This window comes from Pseudophryne corroboree, chromosome 4 (genome assembly GCF_028390025.1).
Source record: "Pseudophryne corroboree isolate aPseCor3 chromosome 4, aPseCor3.hap2, whole genome shotgun sequence".
NCBI classification, from domain to species: domain Eukaryota; kingdom Metazoa; phylum Chordata; class Amphibia; order Anura; family Myobatrachidae; genus Pseudophryne; species Pseudophryne corroboree.
In genome coordinates, this window is record NC_086447.1 from 193,880,295 (window position 1) to 193,906,026 (window position 25,732).

Here is a 25,732-nt window from a genome sequence, read left to right on the forward strand (position 1 = left end):
CTTTATGGTATCCCTGGATATACAGGATGCATATTGCATAACCCTATTGCTTCTTCACATCAGCAATACCTGCTTTTTGCCATTGGCAGCCAACATTACCAATTCAGGGCTCTGCTGTTTGGACTGTCTATGGCACCCAGAATTTTTACCAAAGTAAAGGCGGTCATCAGGGGGTCAGAATACTTCCCTACCTGGATGACTTACTGCTTCTGGCTACTTCACCAGACATTTTGCACAGCGATCTTCAACTCACAATGACCCACGGATGGCTCATCAATTGGAAAAAAGTCCTCCCTCACACCGTCCCAGCGGATGTTACACTTGGGAACTTTATTAGACTCTGCGAATCAGCATCTCTTTCTGCCAATAGAAAAAATATCCAAACTGCAGGACAGGATTCGCAAGCTGCTCCAGCCGTGCTGGGTGTCTATTCACTCAGCCATGCAGATCCTTGGACTGATGGTCTCGACCTTCGACATGGTAGAGTACACTACAACATCTGATTCTGGTCAAGTCAAACGGCCAACCTCATCTGATCAGATCTCAAATGATGGCTCTCACTCCAGAGTTTCACTTTTCCCTGACTTGGTGGCTCCACACAACTCCCTTGGACAAACGTCGACCCATTTGGAGTCTGGACTGGGTACTGCTAACCACCGATGCCAGCCTCCGCGGTTTGGGGGCAGTAACATAACAGCACCTATTTCAAGGGCTTTGGACGCTGTCGGAGTCCTGTCTCCCAATCAACATACTGGAACTGCGAGCTGTCTACAAAGCCTTAACCCTGGCAAAAAAAAGTTCTTCACAGCAGACCTGTTCAGGTTCAGTCTGACAATGCCACAGCAGTGGGTAATCTCAATCACCAGGGTGACAATCCCAGCCAGATGGCAATACAGGAAGTGGCCCGCATTCTCAAGTGGGCGGAACATCACCTTCCAGTCATCTCTGCCATCTACATTGCAGGGACCCTCAACTGGGAAGCAGATTTCCTTAGTTGTCAGGACGTTCATGCGGGAGAATGGTCTCTTCATACAGAAGTCTTCCAACTTCTCGTAGACAAGTGGGGTCTCTCAGATGTCGACCTCATGGCCATGCGCCACAACCACAAGGTTCCGGTGTACGGCTCCCGAACTCAGCATCCGCAAACGGCATTCGTGGACGCTCTCTCCATCAAGTGGAACTTCCATCTCATGTACTTCTTTCCTCCAGTGTACCTTCTGCCAAGGGTTCTACGGAAACTCAAACAAGGAGGCAACCTCATTGGGGTCGCCCCAGCGTGGCCCAGACACCATTGATTCTCAGACCTGCAAGGCCTCTCAGTGGCAGTTCCCCTTCCACTTCGCCAAGACCTCTTGTCTCAAGGACTGTCTCTGCACCCGGACCTGCCACGTCTGTCATTAGCGGCGTGGCCCTTGAAACTTCCATATTAAAGGGCGAAAGGCTTTTCATGCCAGGTAGCGCAAATCATGCTTAAGCCCACAAGCCGGCCTCTACACGCATCTACTAGCGAATATGGCATACTTTCTTCCAGTGGTGTGCTTCCAGACACTATGATCCTACTGTTTTCTAGATCTGTAGGATTCTGCTCTTCCTACAGTACAATAGAGACTGAGCCACGGCTTCTCTCAAAGTGCATATCTCTGATTTGTATGGTTTCAACGCAGGATTGCTCCACTGCCGGATGTCCGCACCTTCCTCCAGGGCATTATCTGGGTACAGCCTTTCTACATTCCTCCTACGGCTCCCTTGGATCTGTTTGTGGTTCTGGATGCCCTCCAACAGGCTCCTTTTGAACCTTTGGAAACAGTTGACCTGAAACGGCTTACTGCTAAGACCTTATTTTTCTGGCTATTGCATCGGCCAAGCGGGTGTCTGACTTGGGCACTCTCTCCTATCGCCCTCCTTTCCTGAATTTTCAACCGGACAGAGCTGTACTTCGCACTAAACTGGGTTATCTGCCTAAGGTGGTCTCCCGTATTCATTTGAATGAGGAAATCGTGGGTCCGGCATTAGTCTCCTCCGATCTCTCAACTACAGATCATTCTTTGGACGTGATTCGTGCCTTTTGTATCTATGTTGATCGAACCAGCTTATCCTTTATGGTTTTCACAAACGTGGTTGACCAGTTAATAAACAGACTCTGGCCAGATGGAGTAGAATGGCAATTGCACAAGCATACGCTCAAGCTGGCACTTCAAGTCCCAGCTTCTGTTTCCGCTCTTTCTACTCGGTCTGTCAGACCCTTGTGGTATGTCCGCTGAACAATTGTGGAAGGCGGCTACGTGGTCTTCTATCCACACCTTTTGATACATTCAACTCCCAGGATGCTTCATTTAGACGCTGGATACTACTATAAACTCAAGTGCATCCCCACCCTTGAAGTACTGCCTTAGGACATCCACGATTTTATCCCTGTGGAGCCCTATGAAACCCGAAGAAGTTATGGTAGACTTACCTTTGTTAACTCTCTTTCGTCAAGGTCCATAGGGTCCACAGGGCGCCCACCCTGACACACCTAGTCTATATGGGTTTGTAGCTTTTGTCACTGGTTCCCTTCTCCTGTCTGTGAGAGTGTGTTCTTATGTATACCAATTCTTCCTTCTCTCTGCTTCCGCTTCCTGCTTTGGGCTTGTTACCAAAACTGATCTGTCTGAGCAAGGGGTCGGGGTGATAGTGAGAGGGGCCGTAGCATCCTGAGATATCTGAAAAGGCTTAACTGTATGGTGCCTAGGAGCTGATCCTACCACCTATTAACCTGATGTTATCCCTGTGGACCCTATGGACCTTGAAGAAAGAGAGTTAACAAAGGTAAGTCTACCATAACTCTCCTTATTTCATAGTGATCATAATGCCAGTAAGTAAAAGAAATGAGGCTACAATGCCACCGATGTCGACAATGGGGTTTTCCATTTATATTTAGTCTAAACTGAACATTAACCCTAATTGCAGCTCAGCTCTAGCCTTAACCCCAACCTAATCCTAAAATCAAGTGTCAGCATTGTCGCTGTCGACATTCAGACAATGTCAACATTGAATGTCAACAACGCAGACCATACCAACATTCTGAATGCCGACAAATGGCTGCATACCGTGCAGTACTATCGATCACCTACTGTAATTACTAAAAATCAGTTATCCTAGTAGCCTCCTTGTAAAAGAGCAATGCTTGTTGTTGATATTTACCCATCAGTTGCTGGCATTCATCTTTGTGTAGTTCTTCCCATGATCTCTTCTTGCACTGTTTGCTACATGTATATACACAATAACAGCGTAAACATGGAGTCAGCTTCACACCTACAGAGCGGCCGCACTGGTAACAGTACTTGAAGAAGGTTTTTCTATAGAGAAAGAGAAAAAGTGACAGCACTTACGACTGAAAGCACTGTACATAACACACAGACACATGAGGTGGCAGCGCTCATGACTGAAAGCACTGTACTGTACATATCACAGACACAGGAGGTGACAGCACTCATGACTGAAAGCACTGTACATAACACAGACAGAGGAGGTGACCGCGCTCATGACTGAAAGCACTGTACTGTACATAACACAGACACAGGAGGTGACAGCGCTCATGACTGAAAGCACTCTCCATAACACAGACACAGGAGGTGACAGCTCTCATGACTGAAAGCGCTGTACATAACACAGACAGAGGAGGTGACCACGCTCATAACTGAAAGCACTGTACTGTACATAACACAGACACAGGAGGTGACAGCGCTCATGACTGAAAGCACTCTCCATAACACAGACACAGGAGGTGACAGCTCTCATGACTGAAAGCGCTGTACATAACACAGACAGAGGAGGTGACCGCGCTCATGACTGAAAGCACTCTCCATAACACAGACACTTGAGGTGACAGCGCTTATGACTGAAAGCATACATAACACAGACACAGGAGGTGACAGCTCTCATGACTGAAAGCGCTGTACATAACACAGACACACACAGGGGGTGACAGCTCTCACTGAGGTAACAGCAAGCTCTCTTCAACAACTGGCTCCTTCATTTTTCTTCTAGTTTTTGCATCTCTGTGCACATCAGGACCACCTGCAAGAAACATATGTACTTATCACTTGAATAAATAGGGTCTTGTAATATGCCTTGAGAGTTTTTTCATTTGCCAGCCCCTGAATATATTTTCATAGGCAGGTGAGCCTGTACATGTTGCTTTTGGAACACTGCAGATATAGGGCCTGGTTCTGAGTCGCATGTAATGTGGTCGCCATTCTGTGAAAATGCCTCATTTATGCCCCGATGCCACCAAGTAACGTCCATTCAGCCAATGTGAGAAGTGTTTGGGTTTAGACCAAATCAGAATTACTCTGAGTTGCAAATGCAGGTAACACATAGTATACAAAAAAATGCAATATGTCTGCATTTGGAATTGTGTGCATTTTAGAATCAGACCCCCACCAGGAAACCTTTCGCAACCTATCATGTTCTGATCACTGGACATAATCATAATACATTTCTATTGTATTATATATAGACATGTAACATTACAACTATGCAGGGCCATCTTAACGTACAGTATAGGCACACTAGGCAGATGCCCAGGGCCCCAGGATTTGAGCAGAGGTGGGCTGGACCAGAGCGCATCTGCCTCCCAGGCTGGTGGCTTCTGAGCTAATTGGGAGCCAGGTAGAGAATGGTGCCTGGATGCTCTGATTATGAATTACACCCAATCAGAGTGGTCAGCAGCATTCTCTACCTGCCTCTAGGCTGCAGCAAGACACCAAATGACGGTCAGCTTGCTGATTGGTGGATGTCTGGAGCTATCCACCGATCAGAGTGCAGCATTCTCTACCGGCCTCCCAGCCTGTAGCCAGATAGCCAATGGCCCTCAGCTCGCTGACTGGTGGATGGTTGGAGCTATACAGCAATCAGAGTGCTGACAGCCATTCTCTGTATAGAAGCATGTGGAGAGACAACAAGGGTCCACAGGAGGGTTAAATTATGATTATTATTTTTTTTTAATCTATTTCCATGAATGGGTAGGTAGGGGCCCCAGTGCATTGCTTTGCCCATGGCATTCACTGCTGTTAATACGACCCTGCAACTATGCAGCATGTTCTTTAACAAAGTCCAGGAGAGAAACATTCTTCAAATGAAGAGAAGCAATAGGACACGAGGACATGCACTGAGACTGGAGGGAGGTAGGTTCAGGGGAAGTTTGAGGAAAAACTACTTCACAGAAAGGGTAGTGGACAAGTGGAATGGCCTCCCATCAGAGGTAGTAGAGGCTAAGACAGTAGCGCAATTTAAACATGCATGGGATTGACATAAGGATATCCTTACACAGAAATAAGGATCAAATAAGGTTTGAGATAAAAAATATGGTAAAAAAAAAAGGGGCAGACTAGATGAGCCAAGTGGTTCTTATCTGCCATCAAATTCTGTGTTTCTATGACCACTGGACATGATCATAATACGTCTATACACAGGGCCGGATTAAGGGCCACATGGGCCTGGAGCTGAACATTTTCAAGGGCCTATACCAAGAAGGAGAGCAGCTATGACCAGTGCTGTGTGGGTGTTGCCAGAGCCATGTGTACACCCCCACCACTATGTGCCCCAATGTCTCCCGAAATAAATAAACATAAAAAAATTGGATAATTTTGTGAGAAAACTATAAAAACTATTTTAGTACTTATGATTTGATTGTTTGGCCAGCTGTGAGCCTGGTCATCATCCTGCTGCCAGAATGATGGGCCTATTTTTATGTGGAGGCCTGGAGCTGGAGCTCCATCAGCCCCATTGTTTATCTAGCCCTGTCTATACAAAAATCTATTACACTCTATACAGACATAGGGCAGTGCACCTACTCAACATGTCCTTAACAATCAACATTATCATAATACAATTTTTTTTTAAAGGAGGTATTTTTTGTGTGAATTTCAAACAACACAAGAAACAAACAACAAACAAAAATCCGTCATTGTGACAGGGTATCACAAAATGAGACAACAAATACAAAATGTTTGGCTGCAGACATACATGAATAACCAAAAGAGAACATGACAATAATAAAAGGCAAGAGGCGGCTCAAAGTACTGTGCACAAAAGAAATGTATGAATATAAAGAAACTTTTACATAAAAAAATAAGAGAAAACTGTAAAAAAGTACATGTGCAGAAATACACAAATAAATAAAATAAAGGGAGTGGGAGATGTATCAAACCTAAAGCATAGGCTCTGCATTAGGGATCCAAATGAATATCAACATGGTTGCCCAGTCTGGATTGACACCACCTATCCCATTTGTTATGGTAATTGGCCATATGAGTTGCAACTCTACTATAGATATCTTTCATGGCTGGAGACACCGTCAACTAAGGCCCCCCATTTGAATATATCAGGGGGATCACTTGCGAACCAAGTTCTAGCCACTATAATTTTTGTCAGAGTAGTCTATAATGATAGATTATTAGTGAATGTGTTTATTCCAGATCAAGGCCAAATAAAGCAATTTTGGGGTTTAACAAGGGAAGAACCACTGCACACTCCCAGAGCAAATGCAAAAAACAGCATCTGCTATGCTACATTTTGGACAATTAGCATGGGAGCGGAGGCCCAGCTTCACAAGGGAGAGGGGAGTGCAAGGGCCCTCATTCCGAGTTGATCGGTCGCAAGGCGAATTTAGCAGAGTTACACACGCTAAGCCGCCGCCTACTGGGAGTGTATCTTAGCATCTTAAAATTGCGACCGATGTATTCGCAATATTGCGATCACAAACTACTTAGCAGTTTTAGAGTAGCTCCAGACTTACTCTGCCTGTGCGATCAGTTCAGTGCTTGCCGTTCCTGGTTTGACGTCACAAACACACCCAGCGTTCGCCCAACCACTCCCCCGTTTCTCCGGCCACTCCTGCGTTTTTTCCGGAAACGGTAGCGTTTTCAGCCACACGCCCATAAAACGCCGTGTTTCCGCCCAGTAACACCCATTTCCTGTCAATCACATTACAATCGCCGGAGCGATGAAAAAGCCGTGAGTAAAAATACTTTCTTCATAGCAAAGATACTTGGCGCAGTCGCAGTGCGAATATTGCGCATGCGCACTAAGCGGAATTTCACTGCGATGCGATGAAAAATACCGAGCGAACGACTCGGAATGAGGGCCAATATACGCTATGAAGAACATAAAAATAAACCTTCTGGTACCAGATAAATGGACTGGTGTATTTAATGGATGCCAAAATCTTGACAAAGGAAAAGGAGAGTAATCGGAAATACCCAAGGCAAGTACTCCACCTGCAAAACTCAAGGGAAAAAGGTAGGAGAAATTAGAGTCAAATCAATTTGAGAGAAAGTATGAACAAGGTGGAGTGACAGAAGGATGATGAACCTTCTGACATCCATCAGACCAAGAGGCTAATTCAGACCTGATCACTGCTGTGCGTTTTCGCACAGCGGGCGATCAGGTCTGAACTGCGTATGCACCGTAATGCGCAGGCACGACGGTCCGTAGCGTCGGGGAGCGCCGTGAAGTGGCGGGATGGTGCGAAAAATCTGATCGCACCGGCGATCGCAAGAAGATTGACAGGAAGAGGGCGTTTGCGGGTGGCAATTGACCGTTTTCAGGGAATGTCCGGAAAACCACAGGAGGGACCCAGCGTTTTGTGGGAGGAATCGTGACATCACCTCCGGCCCCGATCATCGCAGCGGCAGGGTAAGTTCTGGACTGTGCAGAGACGCTCTCCTGCACATGCGATCGCACACCTGCACAGCGAATTCCCCCTCCCCCTGTAGGAGGCGACCAGAGCCGGCCCTAACCAATATGATGCCCTAGGCAAGATTTTGGCTGGTGCCCTCTAGCACCGCCGCTAGTTCCGCCTCTGACCCTGCACCCCTTTCCCAGCACCATCACCTTCCCCCCCCATAGCAGTCCTTTTTTTATTTTCCTACCCCATGTAATTTAAATAAGAACAGTGTGCACATTCGGCAGCACAGCCCACACAATAGTACCCCCAATTCAAATTATGCCTCACAGTAGTGCAACTTTATTCACAATTTATCATACGATAGTGTCCCTTATTCACATTACATCACACAGTAGTACCAATTTACCTTATATACGTTACTTCTCACAGTAGTGCCCCTCATTCACATAACATCATACTGAATTGCTCCTTATTCACATTACATCACACCATATTGCTCTTTATTCTCATTACACCACACCATATTGCTCCTTATTTACATTACACCACACCATATTGCTCTTTATTCACATTACACCACACCATATTGCTCTTTATTCACATTAGACCACACAGTAGTGCCTTTTCTATACGTTACGCCACACAGTAGAGCACCTTATACACATAATGCCACACATTGGTAATGCATTTATACACATAATACCACCGTAATGCCCCTTACACATATGACACACATTAATAATGTCCTTATAAACATAGTGCCCCTTACACACTATGCCAACCCTTATTAATGTCCTTATACACATAATTTCCCTTACACATATGCCGCACATTGTTAATGCCCTTATACACATAATGACACACATAGTGCCCCTTACACATATGTTACACATTATTAATGCCCTTATACAAATAATGACACATATTGGGGGTCATTCCGAGTTGTTCGCTCGCAAGCTGCTTTTAGCAGCTTTGCACACGCTAAGCCGCCGCCTACTGGGAGTGAATCTTAGCTTATCAAAATTGCGAACGAAAGATTAGCAGAATTGTGAATAGACACTTCTTAGCAGTTTCTGAGTAGCTCCAGGCTTACTCGGCATCTGCGATCAGTTCAGTCAGTTTCGTTCCTGGTTTGACGTCACAAACACACCCAGCGTTCGCCCAGACACTCCTCCGTTTCTCCAGCCACTCCCGCGTTTTTCCCTGAAACGGTAGGGTTTTTTCGCACACACCCATAAAACGGCCAGTTTCCGCCCAGAAACACCCACTTCCTGTCAATCACATTACGATCACCAGAACGAAGAAAAAACCTCGTAATGCCGTGAGTAAAATTCCTAACTGCATAGCAAATTTACTTGGCGCAGTCACACTGCGGACATTGCGCATGCGCATTAGCAACTAATCGCTCCGTTGCGAGAAAAAAATAATGAGCGAACAACTCGGAATGACCCCCATAGTTCCTGGCGTGAGTCAACTGGCAGCTCTGCTAACGTTGGGTGCCTATTTTTTAGGAAAATGCATCTTATTTGCATGTGCTATGTGGCTAGGATGCACAAGAAGCTTCTGCTGATTAAAATGATATGCAGCATGTCTATATATTGTGTGTGACTGTGGCTGTATCTGCATACGAAATGCTGCACACAGAATATAGGCATGCCGCATATCATTTTAATCAGCAGAAGCTGCTTTTGCTCCTAGGCATACCAGATGCCCTAGGCAATTGCCTAGTTTGCCTATGCCTAAGGCCGGCTCTGGAGGCGACTACCTGATCGCAGGGATGCAAAAAATGCACCCTAGCGATCAGGTCTGAATTACCCCTCAAGTTCCATAATCAATTTAGCAAAAGGAGTAGGGTAAGGGGACATAGGGGTAGATGATTCCCTTCAGAAATATACGGTAGAGTCCATAACATTATTAAAGTTACCCAGGCAAATAACCGGAGTGGTAGTGGACTGGGCAATAAAGGAGAAGCTTCGCAGAGAATATCATTACTATAGGTAGGAGGGATATAATTCGCCAAAATGCTAAAAGTGTCATCCACACAGGTTCTAAGAAAAATATATCTACCATGGGAGACAACCTATGTTCAAGGTGGAAATTGAGGGATTTTTTAACTAAGGTAGAAACACTCCTAGCCTTATGAGATAATGTAGAATGATACATCCAACCTACCCCCAACCAGGTGAGTTTCAAAAAGACACACAATGTCAGCTGAATATTTCTTAATTTGGGATAAAACAAGAGGCTGCTTAATTTTATAGTTTATCGTTTAGGCCCCGAACATTCCAGCTGAGCAGACTGAGCCTCAACTACAGTAGACATAGGGGGTATATTTACTAAGCCTTGGATGGAGATAAAGTGGACGGAGATAAAGTACCAGCCAATCAGATTCTAACAGTCATTTTCACACACAGCCTGTAACATGGCAGTTAGGAGCTGATTGGCTTGTACTTTATCTCCATCCAAGGCTTAGTAAATAGACCTCATAGAAACGGTATTCCCATAATGGAGTGGGCCCTGTAGGCTAAGCTAACCGCAGCACAGTATTACAATCGTTAAAATGTAGGAGACGTGCAACAAAAGTCTGAAATGGGGCTTTTGGAGGGGGCTGTTCCACAGCAAATTGAGGACTAAAGGCCTCTCTGGTAAACAACTGAATCAACCAGTCCTCTAGGAATTTCTACGGAGTTGAGCACTCAGATTGCTCAGGTTGGCCCACAAAGCCAGTATTGTTGCTTTGGATTTAACAGCTGACATCTGGATTGAAAGATCCACAATCATATTTTTCATAGAAGTAAGTATCTCTGGTTAGAAATACGATGCTCAGCTTCGCCAACTCTCTCACAAATTTTCTGTATATCATAACAGAGTCAGGAGATATGAACTTGGAGATGACCAATCTTATCTGTTACACATTGTTCCGATGAAGTAACAGCTTGTAGAATCTGCTGTTTGATGGAGGTTGATCAGTCAGAGTTGCACCTGCTGAGGTCAGCAGCAACGGGATTAGGTGACGGAGGGGACTGGGGTGACCGACCAAATTTCTCCAACCTGGCTACAGTACCCATAGCATGCCCAGGTTTATCCATCTGTGAATGTAAAAAAAAGGACTCCGCAAAGGAGCAGTCACTATAAAAAAAAGGAGTGCAGTGCCAAAATGAACCAATGTACAGTGAGCACTATGCAAAGGAACACACAGTCCATGGGGGCTCCCAAATGCAAGCTAAGAGTGTAAAAAACAAAATGCCCACTACACACTCACTGCTCATCCTCCACTTTAATCTTCCAAAACAGCGATGTCCAGCACAGCCAGGCCAGGAGATTCCAACAAAAGCCCTCATTCCATCCAGGAAATCAAAAGACCTCCATAGCCGCAGGACTACGCGACAAAACAAGCAGGGAAGTGGGCAAAATGGCGGTGGCAGGAAACAGCAGCGTGGTTTACTCCTTGCAGTCCCAGAAGTGTTCACAAGACTCCCACAGGGCACCGGAGAGACCTCCAAGGCAGGTGCAGACATAGACCGCCGTAGGAGCAAAGGAGACAGCAGCCACTCTACACTTCCTCAGCTGGTAAGTACAAAATCCGGTCACTGCTCAGACCCAAAGTCGTACCAGGGATGGCAGAGGTGAACAATGCACACCCAGAGAAGTTTTCAACCACAGACCACCAGGGAAATTGTAGAAATGAGAGCTCTGGAAGCAAGCTGCCTACACCATGCCTAGCCAAGTCTGGCCCCGAACACAGTACAATTCTATTCAACTTAATACACCCATAGGAACCAAACCCAGCATGGCCTGACCACTGGAAATGGGGGCCATTCAAATGGATTGCTGCAGCGGCAGCGATAACAGTCTAAAGCCCTTTGGGGAGTGCACTCGTAAAGCCCAGTGAGATGCGAACGCCTCTGCCTGATTGACGTTAGAACGCTGTTGGTGGGGCGTGATACGGACAATGCAGGTGTGTCCGGACTGTTGCGGGGGCGATGTCACACGCAGCCGCTGCGACCTGGGATGCGGTGGGTGCAAAAGCATTGTTTTCGCACCCGTGCGGGGTGGGGTGGGGCGGGGGGTCGGGCCAGACATGTGGCCCCCCGCATGTCTGAGTAACTGATCATAGATGTGCTAAATTTAGCACATCTACGATCAGATCTGGATGACCGCCATGCTCATATTCCATTTGTATTTTTCTGTATTAAGACATACAACACTACAACTACTTAAATTCTACAACTACCCAAAACATTTTAACATAAGACATACACTTAGCACTATTATACAGGTTGAGTAACCCTTATCCAAAATTCAAAATCCCACATTTTTGGGACCCCTACTGAGATGATGACATAAATATTATATATATATATATATATATATATATAGAGAGAGAGAGAGAGAGAGAGAGAGAGAGAGAGAGAGAGAGAGAGAGAGAGAGAGAGAGAGAGACTTTGTGTCCGGCACAGTTTGGTCTCCTTTTTTATGCTATTTTAAGTCCCCATTGAGTGCCGCCATTGGAATCCTATATATATATATATATATATATATATATACCGTATATACTCGAGTATAAGCCGACTTTTTCAGCACTTTTTTGTGTGCTGAAAAAGCCACCTCGGCTTATACTCGAGTCAGCTTTAGTGCCAGGTATGCCCCACAGTGCCAGGTGTGCCAGATATGCCCCACAGTGCTAGATACTTACCCTCCGTCGCTCCCGCGCTGTCTTCTGAAGGAGGGACACGGAGAGCACAGCGCGCGGCTCTCCTGTGTCCCTCCTGCATCTCTGGTGGCAGCGGCGTCTGTGTGGTAAAGGAAGTGCACGAACCGGCACTTCCTTTAACACACGCCGCTGCCGCTGGAGACGCAGGAGGGACACAGGAGAGCCGCGCGCTGCGCTCTCCGTGTCCCTCCTTCAGAAGACAGCGCGGAAGCGACGGAGGGTAAGTATCTAGCACTGTGGGGCATATCTGGCACACCTGGCACTGTGGGGCATATCTGGCACTGTGGGGCATATCTGGCACACCTGGCACTGTGGGGCATATCTGGCACTGTGGGGCACATCTGGCACTGTGGGGCATATCTGGCACACCTGGCACTGTGGGGCACATCTGGCACTGTGGGGCATATCTGGCACACCTGGCACTGTGGGGCATATCTGGCACTGTGGGGCACATCTGGCACTGTGGGGCATATCTGGCACATCTGGCACTGTGGGGCATATCTGGCACATCTGGCACTGTGGGGCAAATCTGGCACTGTGGGGCATATTATCTGGCACATCTGGCACTGTGGGGCATATCTGGCACTGTGGGGCATATCTGGCACTATGAGGTCTGTGTACGGCTAGAGCTGCATTTCCCACCCTAGGCTTATACTCGAGTCAATACGTTTTCCCAGGTTTTTGTGGTAAAATTAGGTGCCTCGGCTTATATTCGGGTCGACTTATACTCAAGTATATACGGTATATAATTTAGAAATATATAAATATATATATTGATAGATAATATATACTGTATATAAATTACCCAGTTTGATGTTGAGGTATTATAAATGTGGTCTTAGGAAATTGATATAAATCTGTTAACAAAAAAAAAAAAAAAGAACTTATGTTAATATTTTATTTTGTTCATGGGTGCCCCTCCTAGCGGGGTACATTACAGATATATGTTGGGGAAGTTAATAGTTAATTAATAATATCCCTCACAGAGGGAAGTTAGAGTAAATGAATGGCCCCCTCACAGAGGGGAGATGGTTAAGACTGAGGTTACATAGTTACATAGGTGGTCATTCCGAGTTGATTGCTAGCTGCCGTTGTTTGCAGCGCAGCGATCAGGCTATAAATCGGCACTTCTGCGCATGCGTATGCGGCTCAATGCACACGCGCAACGTACTTTCACAAAAGCCGATGCAGTTTTACACAAGCTCTAGCGACGCTTTTCAGTCGCACTGCTGGTCGCAGAGTGATTGACAGGAAGTGGGTGTTTCTGGGTGGAAACTGACCGTTTTCGGGGAGTGTGTGTAAAAACGTAGGTGTGTCAGATAAAAACGCAGGAGTGGCTGGGGAAACGTAGGCGTGGCTGGGCAAACGCAGGGCGTGTTCGTGACGTCAAAACAGGAACTAAATAGTCTGCAGTGATCGCAAGCTAGGAGTAGGTCTGGAGCTACTCAGAAACTGCACAAAATTATTTTGTAGCCGCGCTGCGATCCTTTCGTTCGCACTTCTGCTAAGCTAAAATACACTCCCAGAGGGTGGCGGCTTAGCGTTTGCATTTTATTTTAATTTTATTTTAATATTAATTAAATGCTGTATCCCTGGATATTTTTTTCTGCTAGGTGAGCGCGCGGCATAAGGGACACACACTCTCCCATGTTCCAGAAAAAAAGAAAAAGAGCAACCATTAGGGAGACTGAGGGGACAATGAAGCGTGGAGGTGCTGCGCAGCGGTGAGACACAGTCCGGCTATCATACCCCTTAACAGTCCCTAAATGAAGTAAATGTAAATACCGGATCCCTCATAAACCCCCCGGTGATCTCCACAGTGCAGTGTGGGTCTTGGGACGCTGACTTCCATCTGCAGCTACGGGAAGGAGGCAGCCTTGGCTGTGATGTTGGGGGCAGAGACGGACCATCCTCGTCCGTCAGGCACTGTGAAACCTGGTTAGAGACACCCCTGGGAAGCAGCTCCGTGTTGAGTGAAAGGAGCGGGCGGAGTCTATAGAGCACGGAGCAGGTGAAGGGGGTTACCAGGGGAGGTGATGGGGGGAGGGGGGTTACCCTGGCCGGCTTGATATATTTATTTCTTTTTAGCCTATTTGTGCCGCACTAGACTGGCTGCCAGCACGGTCAATTTATCACACTGCGGCACTGTTTTGTGCATGCCTCCCAGAACCTTGGGGGCCCGGGACGGGTGTACCCTTTGTACCCCCATCACCGGACCTGGCAAAGAGAGAAAGAGCAACACCATTATAAAGTGAGGCGATGAGAAGGTCTACAAATCTATTAAAGGGATGTGCAAGTCTTAGGGGCCCCATACACTAGTACGATTTTACACGATTTCATACAATTCCGATATTTCCGTCTGATATATTGTATGAAATTGTGTACAATCGTATATGTTTTAGATCGTATACAATCTGATGCGCGTCCCCGTGGCTGTCGGATAGGATCACCTAGGTCATTGGTGCTGCACTAATGATATATTGGAATTGGATGGAATCGGATGAAAAAGTGTGTTTTTTGTGCATGTGATATATCGCATGTGATGTGTCACAGGGAAGTTTGACTGGCATTCTCAGGACACTCCCAACCCCCGTAGCCCTCTATCCAGCCCATCAGATATATCTTATGGTACAATTGTATGCTGTACAATATATTGCATGCGATGTATAGCGGCTTCATCAATCGCATGCGATATATCTTATGCAAAAATAGCACAAAAGTACCAAATTGTATGGAATCACTCCCGGGAAGGTCCCGGGGGAGTTCAAGGGAAATTACATCCGACTTCAGCCTCAGACATATCGTTGTAGTATGTGGGGCCCTTTACGGAGAAAGCTGCATGTTTGATAGACCTGCCAACCATACAAAGAAAGCCGACAATCTTGCTGAAAAGGCTGCAAATTTAATAAAGGAAAGCTGTCAGGTTGCTAGGGAAGGCTTCCAGAAACACAAAGGGGGCTGCCAAGTTCAGTAGGAATCTGTCATTACTAGAAACAAAAGAAAACTAATATGCTGTCTGCCTCCTGTGGAGCAGAAGGGCTTCTGTCCTGCCTGAGCTCACCTTAGGACTCCTGGATAGTGAATGAAAAGTGAACCATCCCAACTGCCTACCTGCATTATGGCCCTCATTCCGAGTTGATCGCTCGCAAGGCGATTTTAGCAGAGTTACACACGCTAAGCCGCCGCCTACTGGGAGTGAATCTTAGCATCTTAAAATTGCGAACGAAGTAATCGCAATATTGCGATTACACACCTCGTAGCAGTTTCTGAGTAGCTTCAGACTTACTCGGCATCTGCGATCAGTTCAGTGCTTGTCGTTCCTGGTTTGACGTCACAAACACACCCAGCGTTCGCCCAGACACTCCCCCGTTTCTCCGGCCACTCCTGCGTTTTTTACGGAAACGGTAGCGTTTTTATCCACACGCCCATAAAACGCCGTGTTTCCGCCCAGTAACACCCATTTCCTGTCAATCACACTGCGATCGCCGGAGCGAAGAAAAAGCCATGAGTAAAAATACTATCTTCATTGTTAAATTACTTGGCGCAGTCGCAGTGCGAATATTGCGCATGCGTACTAAGCGGAATTTCACTGCGATGCGATGAAAATTACCGAGCGAACGACTCGGAATGAGGGCCTATATGTACTATATTACTACTATATATAAGCATAATGAAAGCTTTCTCAGTAGTTGTGGGCATAGACAGCACTGCTAGCAGGGCCTCCTGCTGAGACTATTATAAATGACTTTGGATCTACCAAATCAGAGGAACCACAGAGTGTAGGAAATTGACACTTCCTTTTTAACATACACTATCTTGCCTGACTACCCTGAAAACGAATAACTTAATACATAATACATTAGAAAAGAGTTACTGGGAGCTGCACCCACCAATCAAATCAAGGCAAGTAGTACTGTGCATTTGGCAAATATTACAAACTATGGACACTGGAATGTCTTTGGAAATCAGATATTTGGCAAATAAGTATATAGGGGTCACTTACGGAATATGCCTTCCTTTGCCCATTCCTTTTCTTTCATTATTGCTGCCTCCCGCGTGAGATTTCCCAAGTGCTCCAATAACTGTTTCCGAGAGTTGTAAATATCCCGCTCCTCCAGTGACAAGGCATGGTACGGTGTGTGCGCTATCCTCTTATCCTGTAACATACAAGTGGTGTGTATGAGCAGGGCCTTCCTACCACTATGTCTGTCTGTTTTTACCCAGTTTTGTTCTATTACTGTTGTTCTAATTGTAAAGCGTAAAGGAATATGCTGCACTATATAAGAAACTGCCACTAAATAAATAAATGTGTACACTATGCATATCTCACTGCTCTGTAGCTTTACAAATAGATATACAGATAAATCAGAAGAGGTGGAATCACTCAGGAACCCATGGGGGGCATCAAATTAACAGTATCACACGTGCCTGGGACACTTTTAGATATTTCATATACTTTGTATAAAAGACAGAAATAATAGAAACGTCAGATTCTGCTATGTTCAGCTATACAGTATATAGGGGGTTATTCAGAGTTGTTAGCAATCCACAAAAGCACACCAAGGGACAAAACCCATTGTGCACTGCAGGTGGGGCAAATGTAACATGTGCAGAGAGATTTAGATTTGGGTGGGGTGTGTTCAAACTGAAATCTAAATTGCAGGGTAGAAATTAAGCAGCCAGTATTTACCATGCACAGAAACAATATAACCCACCTAAATTTAACTCTCTCTGCACATGTTACATCTACCCCACCTGCAGTGCACATGGTTTTTCCCAACTGATAACTTTTTTGGTTTGCTAACAACCCTGAATAACCCCCATAAACAGAGACACAGCATACTGTACCTGGAAATACTTGTAATAGGCATAGTCTGTGGCTGTACCCAACACGGTTCTCTTTCCATTTCCTATAACAATCGGCATCAGAATATTTGCACCAGCCTTTATAAGCCTGTCCACCTGTGAAATGCAGTGTATTTATTATCAGCTGTTTATAGGAACCTGAAACCTTACTCACCAGCATCAAGATGAGAGAGAAAAAACAAGGATTTACAATCAAGTTTCATTCACTGTATTCACAAGTGCGTCTATGAGAAAAGTATAATTCATTTGCTGTTCCCCCTTAAGAATTTTAAGTCCATCAATACTGAACTGTTCACCATCGTATGTTTACTGAGAAGTGTATACTAAAAATATTCAAGCTTTAAAATTGATCCACAATAGATTAAGGACACATCAGCCCCAGTGTAACTATATACAGTACGTATATATTCCTTATCACATTGACACGCCAACTAACCTAACAATGGCGCATATGTAATTAACCACTGGGCTTACTGCAGGCTTCTAGCAGTGCCCGGAGCTATTCAGTTGCAGCCCGCAGACTCCATTTACTGCAGATTTCTGTTCGCACCTGAGAAGCAAAAAGGAATCCGTAGCAAGTAAGGCTTTTTGCTGTGACCGCAGACGCCACGAGCACATTAGCCATAGCTCCGGGCCCTTAAACCAGAATCAATCGGTTAAAGGGCATTAACCATTGGCCTTACCACGGGAGGAAATGGGCTTAAAATTGAATAGCTCTGACCGATAAAGCTTGAGGCTATCGTCCCACGGTAAGTCCTGTGGCTAATTGAATATGCCCCTATATGTCATTGGAGTGTTGGAGGAAACTGGAGCAATCGGAGGAGAACATAAAATCCATGCAGTGGAATTGGAAACCCACGACTGAAACGTTGTGAGGCAGAGATGCTTCAAAGCAACACAGCACAAACTGGAAAAAATTATTTATTGTATTATACATTTATTTAATGCTAATAAAAGGCAGAAAGATATCGAGAACAGAAGGCAGAGGAAAGCTGCAGACCTCAGCTTGGCTGTAAGCAAGTGCCAGTGACAGGTGGTGAGATACAGAGATGGATAGGATATGCATAGTGTGAGGAGAGACAGAAAAGTCATTTATTTCAGTAATAATGGTACTGCATAAGCTGCATCTGCTACTTGTCCGATACATCTACAAAAGTGGCTTTAGGAGGCATGGCCTAGCTGTCACAGCGAAAGACTGTGGACAAAAAAGAGATATATACCTGTCCTCGCTAAACTATACATTTGGTACTGGCAGGGACTGCACTTTCACACAGGACAACTAATAATTTAGAAGGATCAATGTTTGTTCTGACCTAGGATGATTCTGTTGTTCCGGCTTATAGCCCCTTCGTATTGGAGTCTCATAGCCTATTCCTTGCACTGGATACCCAACCATGGTTTAGCTACAGCCTCTAGGTGGAAAGGTGCCATGGGCCCTGCTTTAAGCCCCAGTAAAGAAGTAATCCCTGTGCCTGTGTGGCTATAGGGGATGTTAAGGGCCCAGCGGATTAGGGAACATACAGTATGCACGGCAAGGGCTGATTTTCCTCGCTAGACGATCATTGTCTGCAGATCCACTCTGTCAGTCCCTCCATTGGTTACAGGAATTCTATCATATTCAATATAAAATACTTTTACTTACAGATCTATTTGCCAAACTGTACCAACATACATCTCTCCACTCATCTCAAAATATTTCCCTACTCGACCTCTCCGCTCTGCAAAAGATCTGCGTCTCTTACCCACACGCATTACTTGCTCCCACTCAAAATTACAGGACTTTATTTGGGCTGCACCCACTCTGTGGAATGCCCTCCCGCGCACAATGAGACTCACCTCTAGTCTCCAAATCTTCAAACATTCCCTGAAAACTTTTCTCTTCAGACAAATTTATAAAATTTCGTCCCCACCCACATAACCTTCAATGCCTCCCTATCTAATTACATCCCCTCTGTACAGTACAGATATAAAATATGTGAGGTGATCTTTCTTCACTTTCACAACCTCCTGACCCTTGGCCAACATTGCTTGGTGACCATATCATACAGACTATTATGAAACTGTGCAATCTGATGGACCATTATGCAATAGGTAGCATATATCATTGTGTATCAATGTCTATTTCCCTATAGATTGTAAGCTTGTGAGTAGGGCCTTTCTACCTCTTGTGTCTGTCTGTTATTACCCAGTTTTGTTCTATTAATGTTGTTTCAATTGTAAGGTGCAACGGAATATGCTGCGCTATATAAGAACTGTTAATAAATAATAATAATTGCAGAACAACATAGCTTCAGATCTGGCATACATGGAGGATTCCATTCATCATTGGTGGGACTGGGGCCATGGAAAGTATCATTTTTGATTACTCATGTTGAATATATTAAAAAATATTTTATGTGGTATTCAATAATAGCACCTTTGCCGGGACGGTGGCTCTGATAGGACAATGGCCCTCATTCCGAGTTGTTCGCTCTGTAATTTCTTCGCATCGCAGCGATTTTCCGCTAATTGCGCATGCGCAATGTTCGCACTGCGACTGCGCCAAGTAAATTTGCTAAGAAGTTTGGTATTTTACTCACGGCATTACAAGGTTTTTTCTTCGTTCTGGTGATCGGAGTGTGATTGACAGGAAGTGGGTGTTTCTGGGCGGAAACTGGCCGTTTTATGGGAGTGTGTGAAAAAACGCTGCCGTTTCTGGGAAAAGCACGGGAGTGGCTGAAGAAACGGGGGAGTGTCTGGGCGAACGCTGGGTGTGTTTGTGACGTCAAACCAGGAACGACAAGCACTGAACTGATCGCACTGGAAGAGTAAGTGTCGAGCTACTCAGAAACTGCTAAGAAATTTCTATTCGCAATTTTGAGAATCTTTCGTTCGCAATTTTGCTAAGCTAAGATTCACTCCCAGTAGGCGGCGGCTTAGCGTGTGCAATACTGCTAAAAACAGCTTGCGAGCGAACAACTCGGAATGAGGGCCAATGTCCATGTGAAGAGGTTTGCAGTAAATTGATTGCTATCACTATCACTTTACTGCGGGCAGAACAAATCTGTGATAACAAGGAGGTGAGGAGCATGCAGGCTGCTGGGGAGGGGTCGGAAGAATCCTCCCCAGCGATGCTCTCCACAGTTAAAACAGATAAGAAGGAAGCTTAAAAAAACACTTACTATTGTTCTGAGAACAAGAAGGGTCATCCCCCTAATACTAATATTAAGGGCCCATTTACCAATGTTACTGTTTGCTGTGGCATATTTAGTTTAGTATCACAGTGATGCTGATTCGAGGTGCCCCCCTTCTCCGCTGCGTCCCCTGCTGAGTTCCCGGTAACATAACACTGCAGGTGATGGGCTACTGACTAATGGACATATGTCATACACATCTGCTCATGCACAATGCGTGTTAAGCTGGCGGGATTCAGCAACACCTGGTAGCTGGAAAGGCCTTAGGGGTCTATTTACTAAGCCTTGGATGGAGATAAAGTACCAGCCAATCGGCTCATAACTGCTATGCCACAGGCTGTGTTTGAAAAATGACAGGAGACAATTGGCTGGTACTTTATCTCCAGCGACTTTATCTCCATCCAAGGCTTAGTAAATAGATCCCTTAGTTGGATCCCCATTTCCAGCAATGGTGGCCCTACTGTTAATGTTGTCAGTACGCAGTACAGTCACAAACAGCAGGTGCTAACGAAAAGAGGACTTGTTCTTAAATACAGCCCTATGTCTGATTTACTCGAATTGTGATCATCCAGAAATCGATGGCTTAATATTAATATCATTGTGCATAGTAGTATATTATAACCACATGCAGACTCATTTAGCACAAACATGCACGTTATTTCCTGACATCGGAGGCCTATTTAATGCATATGAACTGCTTTATGGGGAGGTACATAGATCTGCAGGCGAAGGTGACAGCATCTGCAGGGATGCAACACTGTCCGCCCTCTGATGGGAAGAGATGGCAAATGTTATTAGCTGAGAGCAGGAAGGTTACATTCATCAACAGAAAGGGGAGGAAAAGGCACATTTACCAGAGTTTCCTGCTTGGTGATGAGCCACACAGCATTTTCCTCTACACAAGAGAACATGGCTTTATGGGTATTCTGAGGATCCTGGAATTAACCTTCTCTTTCATACTATCTGGGGATACTGCTGCCTTGGATCTATAGGGAGCCATCTTAGGAGCAGGCACACCAAAAACAGTTAAGTTTACAAATGTGTGCCTGTACCTAAGATGGCTCCCTCTACACACTAGGCAGCAGTGTCCCCCAGATGGATTCTGAGAAACTAATTTAATGGTGAGCACCAAAAATCCTATTTTTGAAGTGCACTTTAGTGGTAATAAGCAAATTTCTAAGCACACTTTGATCTTTGTAATAAAAACATTGAAACACAGAGAAATGACGGCATGTAATGAAGACACTTCTGAAGTTCCCTCACGAACATGTCAAGACATAAATGACAGGACCGCGCAGTACTGAAGTCTGTGGTCCTGAAGCAATAGGACTTTGAGGTAACATTTTTATTAATTTCACTGTTGGATGTGCAATACTGTAGCAATAGACACAGACTGATTTTCTGGAGACAATTGCAAAGAACCCGATGCAGACATGCACATGTGAATGCGTTATGTGTACATACATAGAATATTTCTCACATTGATAGTAGATACAGCTGATAGCACTGATAAAGGAAAATGCTAGTAGAGTAGATTAGAATGCAACACTATTTACAACTGGTGAGAGAATTTATTGAGCACTGCTGAGTTAGTTCCCCAAAGACAATGTATTCATTATATTCTTGTCTCAGCACTAGTGATCTAATTACTGGCTCACTCAATTAAGTGAATTGACCTTGGGAATAATCTTAAATGAAAACTATAAATCAAATTAGGAGCCAGTCCTCGTGAGCAAGCAAACGGCACCATAGATAAATATTACAAATATTGGTAAAATGGAGAAAGCCACTCTGCACTCATTTCCTCAGCTGGGTGGTAATGTTGGTATCACTGTCAATGCTCCTTATAAAAACTGCAGCTAAATCAAAACCCTCTCCATAGTGCCTAAACCTAAAGATGTGTACACATGGTGAGATTCGGGCTAACCCCGATTCTCACTATGCGACAGGGACTAAAGGGGACATTTACTAAGCAGTGATAAGAGCGGAGAAGTGAGCCAGTGAAGTTGCCTCATCAACCAATCAGCACTGAAGTAACATATATAAATCGCAAATATATGTAACTGAGATCTCTGAATTCCAATATTGTGTGGGATTTAAATCTGGTTACTGTTATCATTCAGGGTGCTGGGGGAAACAAAATACCTTTTTTTCTTGCTTAGAAAAACCCCTCCCTTTCAAGCACCTGAAGGATATCACTAAGCTAATTGAGCATCTGCCACTATATATGTCTGTTGTGAGAGGCAGAGAGTTTCCTGCATTAGGAGGAGGTGCAGGCCCTGACATGCCATATGGAGCATTATGGGGTTGCTCCAAGGTAGGTAGCTCTTAGCTTAGATATATTTAAGTAAGGAGCCATTATCATGTGGCTCCTTGCTGGTTAATCATAGACCCAGATTGGGGTAATGGAGGTGTGGGGTGTGGTGCCTCTGGACTGGCTGAGCTGGAAGGCTTTAGTGTGGCTTACCTTTACATTCTATTAACACTTATCACTTACTAATTTCTTTAACACTATTTCTCCATTTTAATTACATCTCATTTTTGTATCACTTCCTTTATAGCTTCGGTTTCCTAACACTAATTTATTAACACTGTAGTTTTTCACTGGTATGCTGCACTGGGCTTTCTGGCTGATTTTTTGGGGTGCCACACCCTGCACCTGGATATAGCGCTAGGGACCCCAAATATACAGAGAGGCCTTGACGCGGCTTTGGGGCTTATTCATACATTTGCGCAAATATATGTAACTGAGATCTCTGAATTCCAATATTGTGTGGGATTTAAATCTGGTTACTGTTATCATTCAGGGTGCTGGGGGAAACAAAGTGCCTTGTTTTCTTGTTTAGAAAAACCCTCCCTTTCAAGCACCTGAATGATATCACTAAGCAAATTGAGCATCTGCCACTATATATATATATATATATATACAAAGCGAACAAATCTGGCACTCCCTTCTGGTCAGGCTGAGCAAGGCTCCTGCTCCGGTGCCCTCCTTGCAGACACAGCAGTCAGTATATGTATGGCGAGAAAACAGTGGCGGCACTCTGTCTGGAGACTCATTCAAAGAAGTAAAAAAGATCAGTGCTATTTAATAAACGTTTCGGGGGTACTGGCCCCGTCTTCAGGATACACTCACAAGTGGCAAAGTGCTGGAAAAAACCCAAACTTTAAATAACTTATCCAGCGCGCGTCCAGCCGCCCACACCACGCTGCTGCCCGGCTTCCGGACTCAGCGCTTCCTGTCTCAGGACCCGGTCACATGACCCGACGCGAGCTCCCAGAGCCGTCATGCAGGGGCGGGGGGATGCGTTGCTATGGTGAGCGCTGTCTACAAAACAGACAGTGCATAATAAAAAACGTGCACATAGGACAAATAACGAACATCCTGTACATTATTTGATACAATGAAGGAACATAAAGTGCTAAGCTTGTGTTAAAATATGTATATCTATGCTGAATCAAAACATTACCAAATCAAGTGAGATAAAAACATACTTACAGTGTGTAAATAGAATATTACATTGAAAAATAGCTAATATTGATAGAATATGGAGCCAATATAGCTAACATATATCTTACAATGAGTCCTACTCAATCTGTACCAGACAATTAAAATAATTTGGAACCAATGTGCCAGTAAGCATACGGACTTAGGTACAACAAACAAAATCTGCAGCTATTTAGCCTATCTTATAAAGTGACTTATATCAATGATGGCTTAACATAAAGGTTTGGATTCCCTTTCCCTGGGAAACATGTTCCACAGTCAGGGCCTATCACATGTAGCTCAAATCTCTCATGGCATACTATCACAAGTATGATATGCTGTGTAATTGGGCTCCGAAAAAAATGATATGATGGACTTTTATGAAGAATGGACCTTTATAAAAAATTGCCCATGCCAAGGGACTCATTGAGCCCTCTTGGACTCAGGGTATCCAGAGTTAGGATCCATCTTGTTTCTAATTGTAGGTGACGTCTAGCTCTGTCCCCCCCTCTGATGGAAAATGGCACCTGGTCAATAATACGGTATCTTAGCGATGCGGGGGGATGTTTGGCTAGAGCAAAGTGCCTCGCTACTGGTTGTTCACTTGTACCTGCCTGTATGGCTGCCCTAATAGAAGATCTGTGTTGGGTCATCCTGACCTTAAATGTGCACTCCGTCTTACCAACATAATGTTGGCCACATGGACATGATAGTAAGTACACAACAAATTTAGAGTTACAGGTATAAGCAGCTTTAAGGTAATTTTTTTGGCCTGTGTATGGGTGCTTAAAAGAATCCCCTGGGACTAGAAAGTTGCACGTGGTGCATCCGCACCTATAGCAACCCTTCCTAGACCCCAGAAAAAAAAATTTCATCTGCCTTTTTTGTCGAGACATCAGTCTTAACTACCATACTTATGATGTTTCTGCTACGTGTGTAGCTGGGCATGAATTTTGTGTCCTTGAACATCCATAACTCAGTATCCGTCTTAATAATGGGCCATAACTCTTTGGCTTTTTTGCCCGTGTGCCTGCTGGAGGTGTTGTACTGATTTACCCAGGGAAACCTTTTCCCTTTTTCTTTAATATCCTGAATCTTTAGGAGTTCACCTCTGGGCATCCTCGTGGCCTTATCACGAGCCTGTTGTAACAGGCCATTGGGGTAGCCTCGATCTTTGAATTTGAGGATCATTTCATCTAATTGCTGATCCCGGACATCTGTGTCGCAGTTAATTCTGCAGACCCTGAGCATTTTTGAATATGCTAGCCCATTGATCGTGGCTCTGGGATGAAAACTGTCAAATCTTAACAAAGTATTTCGATCCATATTCTTGGTATATAGGGATGTAGTGATCTTATTATCAACTATAGATATGTGCACATCTAAAAAATTAACTTGACCCTCATTTATTGACATGGTGAGCTTCACTGGACTGGATGAATCATTATGTATACTGATAATTTCCTGAAGATATGATTGTAAACCTGACCAGAAGACCAATAGGTCATCTATATAACGTGTATATAGGACCAAATGCTGCGTGATGGATGGATGACTCAAAAACAGATCCTTATCTACACCCCACATAAATGAGTTGGCAAACGATGGGGCCACACAGGACCCTATCGCACAACCCGTCAATTGGATGTAGAAATGATTATCATGAATGAAATAATTGTGTGTCAAAGTAAACCGTAACAACCCTAGAAAAAAATCTATATCTGGCCCTTTATACAGCACATTATTGGTTATAAGCATCTTCACCGCTTGTATTCCGATATCGTGGGGAATACATGTATAAAGACTAGACACATCGATGG

At 44.7% G+C, this 25,732-nt stretch overlaps 1 protein-coding gene across 11 annotated transcripts in view; it reads right to left on the bottom strand.

The window, feature by feature from the left end:
• Nucleotides 1-25,732, bottom strand: part of ANKMY1 (ankyrin repeat and MYND domain containing 1) — a 301,516-nt gene that overhangs the window by 76,368 nt on the left and 199,416 nt on the right. For 10 of the 11 annotated variants that reach the window (XM_063915678.1, XM_063915679.1, XM_063915684.1 and 7 more), the window contains 4 exons: nt 17,235-17,348; nt 16,390-16,543; nt 3,978-4,059; nt 3,184-3,338 (listed from right to left, as the gene is read on the bottom strand). In XM_063915678.1, the coding sequence (XP_063771748.1) occupies nt 3,184-3,338; nt 3,978-4,059; nt 16,390-16,543; nt 17,235-17,348 (505 nt within the window). The remainder of the gene's footprint in view (nt 1-3,183; nt 3,339-3,977; nt 4,060-16,389; nt 16,544-17,234; nt 17,349-25,732) is intronic. The other variant, XM_063915687.1, reaches the window with a different exon arrangement.